This window comes from Quercus suber, unplaced genomic scaffold (assembly GCF_002906115.3).
Source record: "Quercus suber isolate HL8 unplaced genomic scaffold, Cork oak 2.0 scaffold_2, whole genome shotgun sequence".
Taxonomy (NCBI): domain Eukaryota; kingdom Viridiplantae; phylum Streptophyta; class Magnoliopsida; order Fagales; family Fagaceae; genus Quercus; species Quercus suber.
Genome location: NW_027069469.1, coordinates 1,835,306 through 1,843,602, shown reverse-complemented (window position 1 = coordinate 1,843,602; position 8,297 = coordinate 1,835,306). Strand labels below are relative to the sequence as shown.

At 45.2% G+C, this 8,297-nt stretch overlaps 1 protein-coding gene across 3 annotated transcripts; it reads right to left on the bottom strand.

Moving 5' to 3' along the window:
* Positions 1 to 392: 392 nt before the first annotated feature.
* On the bottom strand, positions 393 to 3,250 carry LOC136061294 (rust resistance kinase Lr10-like). 3 transcript variants are annotated; one of them, XM_065782409.1, is made up of 2 exons: positions 2,003 to 3,250; positions 393 to 1,630 (listed from the first exon to the last, which is right to left on the bottom strand). In XM_065782409.1, the coding sequence occupies exons 1-2, from the start codon at positions 3,129 to 3,131 to the stop codon at positions 627 to 629; spliced, it is 2,133 nt and encodes a 710-aa protein (XP_065638481.1). In that variant the 5' UTR covers positions 3,132 to 3,250; the 3' UTR covers positions 393 to 626. The 3 variants fall into 3 exon arrangements, with proteins under 3 accessions (XP_065638481.1, XP_065638511.1, XP_065638538.1); XM_065782439.1 differs by having other exon boundaries at positions 393 to 1,627; XM_065782466.1 differs by having other exon boundaries at positions 393 to 1,582.
* Positions 3,251 to 8,297: the final 5,047 nt, after the last annotated feature.

Genomic DNA, 8,297 nt, shown 5'->3' with positions numbered 1-8,297 from the left:
TATGCCCTTTTCCACAAGACTAGACTAGTCAGACTAGAACATCTATCAGATCGTACTATATCAACAAGAAAGAATCAGCTACTACATGTGATAGTTGCCTAGTATTTATTTTTTCACAATTCATTGGACTTCTTTTATTCCTAATTTGGTAGCGTAATTGGGATCTTCGTCTGATGATGAGACCCCTTTGTTGGATAGCTACAAATTTGAAGGTACGGGATCCTAATTATTCTCATGTGATTTAAACCAGCACAATTTGAACAATATATAAGATATATAAAATTATGAATTACATCTCAGCAAGACTGCAACTTTTGTACAAACTTACGAAAAAGATACTATATATTATGCATGGGTACTTACGTTGAAACACAACAATACGAAAAGTAGTCTAGAGCTCAAATTGAAATTTTATTGTCACCTACAGGACAACAACAACATTAAATAAAGAAACATATATTAGTAACAGAGGAGCCACGTTAGTACCAATAAATGGCCACAGGAATGACCAAGATTCAACCCCCCATCAAATTCGAAATACTAATATTAGTTATTGGATGATAGAATTTATTAAAACTATGCAAATGACCTCATTAATCAAGCAATAAAGATGGTACAGTGAAAAGTCACCGTGGTCCTGAAAGAACTGAAGGAAGTAATGGAGTAGTAGTAACAATATGCACTTCTTGGTTTTCAACTCCAGCTCTCATGTTTGGTAAGGATGGATTAGAGAAGAAATAATCTAGGTCAGATTCAACATTCACATCACCCTCTAAGACCTTAACCACCATGGACATGGAAGGCCTCCTTGTGAAATCATTTTGCAAACACCATGCTGCAACCCTCATCATACTCACAACTTCAGCTCTATGTAATTGCATATCTTCACTATACTTATCAACCAAATCTAACAATTGATCCTCCTCAATATTTTTCCTGAAAAGATCAAGTAGATGCATTGCTTCCTCTGGTTGAGAGCGATCCAAATTTCTCCTCCCACACAAAATCTCCAAGAGCACTACTCCAAAGCTATAGACATCTACTTTTTCTGTAATCACCAAACTTAACCATTCTGGAGCCATGTAGCCAGGAGTCCCTCTCATGTTTGTCACAACTCGGCTTTGGTCATGGTCAACTAGTTTAGACAACCCAAAATCAGAGACTTTTGCATTAAAATTCTCATCTAAAAGGATGTTTTGTGGTTTTATATCCAAGTGAACTATCTTCTGCCTGCACTCCTCATGCAAATAAGTTAATCCTCTTGCAACGTCAAGGACAATCTTCTTTCTATGTTGCCAATCAAGCACCATCTCAAGATTTTGGTGAAATACCCATCCATCTAAAGACCCATTAGACATGTATTCATAAACAAGAAGCCTATGACATTTCTCAGCACAAAATCCAATTAGTCTTACCAAATTGATATGATGGATGCTGCCAATTGTCTCAACCTCTGCCAAAAAAGATTTCTGGATTTGACTAAAACCATCAAGACGCTTCACTGCAACCTTTGTGCCATCAGGTAAAGTTCCTTCGAAAACTGTGCCAAATCCTCCCCCACCAAGCTCCTTATTGAAATTTTCTGTTATTGCATGCAAATCATCATAAGCATATCTTGTGGGCAACCCTGCTACATGATCCAAATAATGCTCCTCAGCTTCATCTACATTTTCCTTCTTCCAAAATAGTAAAGCAAAGATTCCAATTAAAAGAAACATAACAAGCAAAGATCCGAGGCTAGATCCCACTATAATTTGCTTCTTCTTTTTATGGTTTGTTTGTTGTCGAGGAGGATCTGAACTCGAGACATTTTGGACCTTAATGTATACTTTCAGATTAGCATTAACTTGATCAATGGCCTTTAGTGAAAAAATTTGGGATAGTAAATAGCAATTCCCTAAACTTTTGCTCAAATTATAAAAAGCAGCTTTGCATGAACAATTTTTTAAGCAAGCCTGTTTACAACTATCTAAATTTACATCTTGGAGCTCGGGATTTATACCTGGGTGGTCTTGAGTAAAGGGAAAGTATGTGATGTTCTGGAGCTCTAAAAGAATGTGATTTTTGGAAGCTTCACAAGACAAGGGAGTAATCAGGGAGCAGCCATGGTCAGGTTGCGTTTCCTCTGTGGCCTGAAAATAGCTTGTTGCATTTGTAGGTCTAGGACAGCTACACTGGCCGTTACTACAAATACCGTAATTGCCGCAAACTGTAGGGAAAAGACAGGGTAGAACTTTTAATCTATCGAAAAAATCGAATACCTCCCCCCAACGTGTATCATACACTTTCAAGCGTCCATTGTCAGCCTCAAGTCTCATAAACCAATTTGGGAAGAAGTTTGATGAAGGAAGAGGAAAATCTTTATTTGTATTGCTGGAGAAAGTCATTCTGTCCTCAAGAAATTGAATATAACTGGTATTATCACTTGTATAAGTAAAATAGCGTTGTGGAGGATTAGAACTGACATAAGCAAAGATTCCTTGCCTGGTGACATGGAGCGAAAACAATCCTCCTTGACTAGTGAGTTGCTGCCCTGCCACCAATTTTTGGCCAACAACCAGTGTGTCTGTTGGGTGATCAGAAGACTGCCAAACTGTTGAACTCTTGTCATCCAAGAGCTGGAGGTTGCACATGTCGGTGAAGTTTAGGGCAGCCACGGATTTGCTGAAGATGTTTGTGGACCACACTGTAGTTCCATTAGCATCTTTTAACACCAAACCTTTTTCTGAAGTAAGCTGCAAAGTCGCGTTAATGCTAAACGAATTCTCTGGGTTAGCAAACCATACTACTTTTGGATCGTTAGATGAAATATTGACAGCGTCGCCGTCGACATAAGAAAGAGTGAAAATGGCAAAGACATGAGTGTTGCGCGTTTGATTATAGAAGAAGCCACAACCACAACCAATCTTATAAAAATAATGGTCGAATTCACGTGCAAGTATGATTCTCGCAAATGATCCATCATCAAATTTCACAGAATCAGGAGCGGAAAGACTGTTGGTCCATGAAGTAGAAGCGTTTGGAGTCAGGTAACTGGGAGCTGGCAAGGCTGTGACTAGGATTGGACAACATGGTGTTAGAAATAGAACAAGGTAAAGCAGAACAGCACAGGAAGCCCAGCTTGTACACATTGTCTGCAAAGTAAAACACAGTCCAGGATCAAGAAAGGCCAAGTATACACGGAAAGGGAGATTGAGTTTTCTGTAGTATAACTATAGAGTTCCTTCCGTTCCGCCTCTTTGACTGTAAAATGATAAACTTATTGTTGAATCGTTGCTTCAACTACTTCGACGACTTGACGAGAATAATAATTTTAATATAACGTCTCCAACTACTTCATTGTGTTGGGAAAAATTCAATATACGTGTGAATAAATTTCAACAAGCACGTAGAAAGCACAAACATACAATAACACAAATATTTACATGAAAAATCCTTTCTTTTTTAAGAAAAAAAAATTATAGAATAAACTTTGAATAATTTCAATATGTTAAATAGAAATTACAGTACTTAAAGATACAACTTGAAAAATCAGATTAAATACAATAAAGAAAACTAAGTCTTCAAAAGATGAAGAATCATAAGACGAAAACCAACCAACAGATTTGATAGATTCATCAGACATAGATAAATTAGAATCACAATTTATAGACAAATTACGAGTTAATAAATTGACTTTAGGATCTTCATCGCAAGACTGTAAAAAAGGAAAAATTGATGACATATATCCTAGAAAGAATTGGTTTTCTAAACCTACTCCCCTTGATTTACAATTTAAAGAAAGACATATTTTTGTTAATTCATCTTGTAGGGTCAATTTTTGTAACCCAAAAGATATGGGTTTCCCCCAGGCCTAACGAACCAAGAACAATGAATTTGTAGAGAGTGGATCGAAGGTTTAGGCGCTCGCCGGCGTGCATGAAGCATGAACTACTTTTCTTTTATTGAAAGATGTTAAGAACAATTTACAACTGGGGGATGCTCCTTGGCCCATGGCCGAGGAGGTTTTTTCCTCTTTTCACTCTTTCTCTCTTCCCTCTCTTCTTGCATTTTGCTCACCTTTCTTATATATCCCCTTCTTCCTCCTCCTGTTGATCATTTATTGGCCTCCCTTCTGACCGTCTGTCCCATCAGAGGTCATATCCGTGCTCAGGTGGCTCACCCTGATCGATGTTGCTCTGTCAAGGGGTTACATCCCCATTAATGCGGCCAGGAAGGTTAGGTGAGCGTATTTAATGCCGAGGTGACAGTTCGCTCAGGGCTTGCCCCTTCTGCGTACTTCTGTTGCCAACGCGTGGCACTGGGCCCTCTCCTCCTCGGATGTTCCAGGAGTCCTTTGGTAAGGTGGTCCTCATGCTTTTCCGAGGTCTCAGACGCCCGAGGACAGGGTCATCCTCGGACCCATCATGCACCCTCGGCGTGGGCCATTTGGGCTTGGCTTGGAGTGGGCCAAGGCTACCCGATTTTCTGGTCCTACAATAGCCCCTCAAAATCTTGCTGCACGAATCCTCGGGCGGGAAGAAGGATTTTGACATCCTCGGCCTTACCCCCCCCTCGTCAGTACTGGGGTCTATTCATCTGCCCAAGGCACGTCGCTGACGTTTCGGAGCATGTAACGTGCCCATCATTAAATTCAGGCGGCTCTATGCTCCCCACGTCTAATGAGGCGTTATCCATCCAATGGTGGAGGTTCGTCTCGCATTTATGGGCGGGAAAACCCGCACGGTTCCTCGATTTGGGGTATAAATACCCGTATGAACCGCTTCTTCCTGTTTCCTATTTGTAATAAAAAATTCTCATGTGCCCCTCCTGAGTTCAGCCACACTCTCACTAGCACCTCCAGTACAAAAAGCCTGTCCGAGTAGCTCCTCCTCTTTTCAGTAAGTCGCTCTATCCCTCTCTAAGCTCTATCTCTACTCTTTCTTCTACTTCGCCTGTTCTTTCTTAGTTCTTTTAGGCGTCAACTAGGATGGGTAGGTTTAAGAAATACGTTGATACCGCGGAAGCAATGGAGAAATTCATCACCGACCGCAGAATTCCCGGCAATGTAGGTCTAAGATATTGTGAGGACGGGGAGTGGCGCATACACAAGCAGGAGGGCGAGGTGGTAATTCCCATAGTCGCCTTCCTTGAAGGGGGGATGACGATCCCCATGCGGCCAGTGATGAGGGATTACCTCATGCACTTCTGGTTAGCCCCCACCTAGTGTGGGATAAACGTCTTTAGGATTCTGGGCTGTGTGGATGCCCTAAACGAGAAGATGGGGCTGAGGTTGACCCACCACGACGTGAACTGGTGTTATAACCTTCAGCTTCTTAAGGGCAAGTTGTATTACCTAAAGACGAAAGACGACAGGGTGCAGCTCATTCAGTGCCTCCCCGAGTCCAACAAGGGGTTCAACGAGGATTTTCTCATCGTGTCAGGGGAGTGGCACGATGGCCTTCACTGCCCAACAACAGAGGGAATACCAAGTGAGGCAGTGGGAAACAGAAGGGGTTTCAAGTTCTCGTCTTTTTTCTTTCCCCCTTTTTTTTTTTACTAACGCGGTGGTGCTTTCCGTTTGCAGACCCGCACGCTTTTGAGCGTCACTTCCATCTGGTCAACCGGGAAGATTTGCAGAAGGTGCTGAGGGCGTCGGTGTATATAAACGAGGACGACAATCAGGTTAGGGCCGCCCACATAATTTTGGGGTATAAACCTGCCCAAAAATCGTTCCCAGTTCCAAAGCACGTCATCTGAGCCAACGATCCTCAACTTCAGAGGATTACTGTGACCGAGGATGGATTTTCATTCCCCGAGGAGCCCTTCGACCAGGAAGCTGTCACACTAGCCGTCCCCTCCTCTTCCCAACCGTTCGCCGAGGCTGCCGAGGAAGCTCCAGAGGGGGAAGGGGACGCGTTTGAAGTTTTCGCTCAGCTTGATCAGTCCGAGGACCCTTCCGGGGACTTGGGTGATCCCAATTTGACCGAAGCGGACCTCCTTGCTGCAGAAGCCCCTTCTCGACCGACAATGGGTTACAAGAGAAAGCCCACCATCAACTTGCTGGACCTGATTGAGGGCCAGCCGAGAGAGTCCCAACAGAAACTTCCCACTCCACCTCCGAAGACTAGGTCGACTTCTGCTCGGCAGAAGCTCCCTCCTTCTCTTTCTCAGACGCACTCGCCCTCTGGGTTTGTGCATGCTGGCCCCAAGAAGAAGAAGGATAAGGGTAAAAGGCCTGTGGAGGATAAGACGATGTCCTCGCAGGAGAAGGACACTACTCTACAGCCGTCCAAGCCGCTTAAAATAGGCGACAAGAGCCAGGAGAGGCAGGTCGTCGACACCACCTCTTCTGAGGCCCAGGCCTGGCTCCCAGCCCCGATGCTCCGTTGGGAGCCCTTGAGGGGTAACGCCTCCCTCAGGGACTTCAGTGAGGGCGAAGGTGCACGCGTGGTTGATGCGCTAAAGAGGAGCCTATTACTCCCAGCAGATATGGCTGAGCTTAACTCTTTGACGAGCGAGCAGGTCTTCCTCAGCCTCAAGTGATATGTGGGGATGGTAAGGGCTATAACCTCGACTCTTCTCCCACTCTTTTTCTTTTATTGGGCTTATAGCATATTGGTTATTCTGGCAGGCTATCCAAGCTATCTTTATGTTGGAAGGGGCGGCAAACGACCAGAAGGAGGCTCTCAAACGGGAATGTGATTGGCGCTTCCAGGCCACCGGGGCTCTGAAGAATTCTGAGGCTGACCTCGCCAAAGCCCGAGAGGATTTGAAGGCGGTGACTAGGGAGCGGGACAGTGCCCTGTCTAGTCTTGAGGGTGCCCAGAACCAGACCAATGAGAAGACAAGGCGCCTGGGCGAGGCGGAGAAGTAATTGCAGACCGCGAGGGATCTGATCGTAGATCTGCGGGCTCAGGTGACAAAGGCCGAGGGGGCCTAGAGGGAGGCATAATAGGCCAGAGACCAGGCTCGACGGGCTAAGGACGAGGCTGACCATGGCAGGGAGATGGCCGAGAGTGCCAAGGAGGAGGCTCAGACCGCAGCCTACGCTGATGGGGTGGCTGCGGTAGAGGCCTTCTACAAAGCTCAAGTCCCGGGGGTGTGTAGACGATACTATTTCCAAGTCTGGGCTAAGGCCCTCAAACAAGCTGGGGTGGAGGCCACGTCCGACCTATGGAAGGCAGAGAGCGTGTATTACCCCCCTACTATCTGCGAGGCTGCCCCTAATGGCGCTAAGGCTGGGAAAATTGTTGAAGAGGTGGGGGTTGCTAAACTGGGGGAGCATTCAAGCGAGGAGGTGCCCCAAGAGATAGTGGAGATCCCTTCCGATGATCCAACCCCCACCACCGAGGAAGCAGCTGTTCTCGCCGTACCCTTGCAGGCCGTGCCAGGGCTCGGAGGGATCAGGGGTTGCCCTTGTCCAGCCTGAGCAAAAAGAGTAGACTCCCTGGCGTCTCGGCTCATCCTACTTTCACGCCGTTTCATCTTATTTTGTTGCGCTTCTCCTCTATGTACTGTGGCTCTTGCCATGCAACTTTTACGGACTCATCGTTGTAATGCGAATTTAATTTCCCTTTATATTCATTTGAATTGCTTATTTGTGCACACGCAGCCTGCCTTTCCTTTTTTCTTTTGATCTGCACGATTTTAGCTTGAATTGTATGTCGGCCAATTGCGCCAGTAACGATGATAAGGAGAGAGAACGTATGCATGGACAGCTCCCTTGAGTCTTAAGGGCTAGGTGGGTCTTGATCCTTTCCTAACTTGGGATATTTTGTAGTTAGTCTTCCTGTAGGCCTGAGTCCGAGGACCATGCAATGCCCCTGTTCTGCTCAGCACCCAGGTATAGCTGAGCGGTTAGTTTCCCCATAGGCTTGAGTCCGAGGATCATGCAATGCCTTGGTTCTGTCTAACGCTTCCATTTCTCTGTAAGTATCTAGTTTCCCCATAGGTTTGAGTCCGAGGACCATGCAACACCTTGGTTCTGTCTAGTACCCAGGTCTAGCTGAGCGGTTAGTTTCCCCATAGGCTTGAGTCCGAGGACCATGCAATGCCTTGGTTCTGTCTAATGCTTCCATCTCTTTGTAAGTATCTAGTTTCCCCATAGGTTTGAGTCCGAGGACCATGCAACACCTTGGTTCTGTCTAGTACCCAGGTATAGCTGAGCGATTAGTTTCCCCATAGGCTTGAGTCCAAGGACCATGCAATGCCTTGGTTCTGTCTAACACTTCCATCTCTCTGTAAGTATCTAGTTTCCCCATAGTTTTGAGTCCGAGGACCATGCAATACCTTGGTTCTGTCTAGTACCCAAGTAT

What these genes read in the sequence shown, in the direction of transcription:
- LOC136061294 (XM_065782409.1), bottom strand. Translation starts at nt 3,131, where the DNA reads ATGTGTACAAGCTGGGCTTCCTGTGCTGTTCTGCTTTACCTTGTTCTA. An exon ending in CTTTACTCAAGACCACCCAG is followed by an intron (nt 1,631 to 2,002) that starts GTATAAATCCCG and finishes TGGATCATGTAG; the next exon opens with CAGGGTTGCCCACAAGATAT.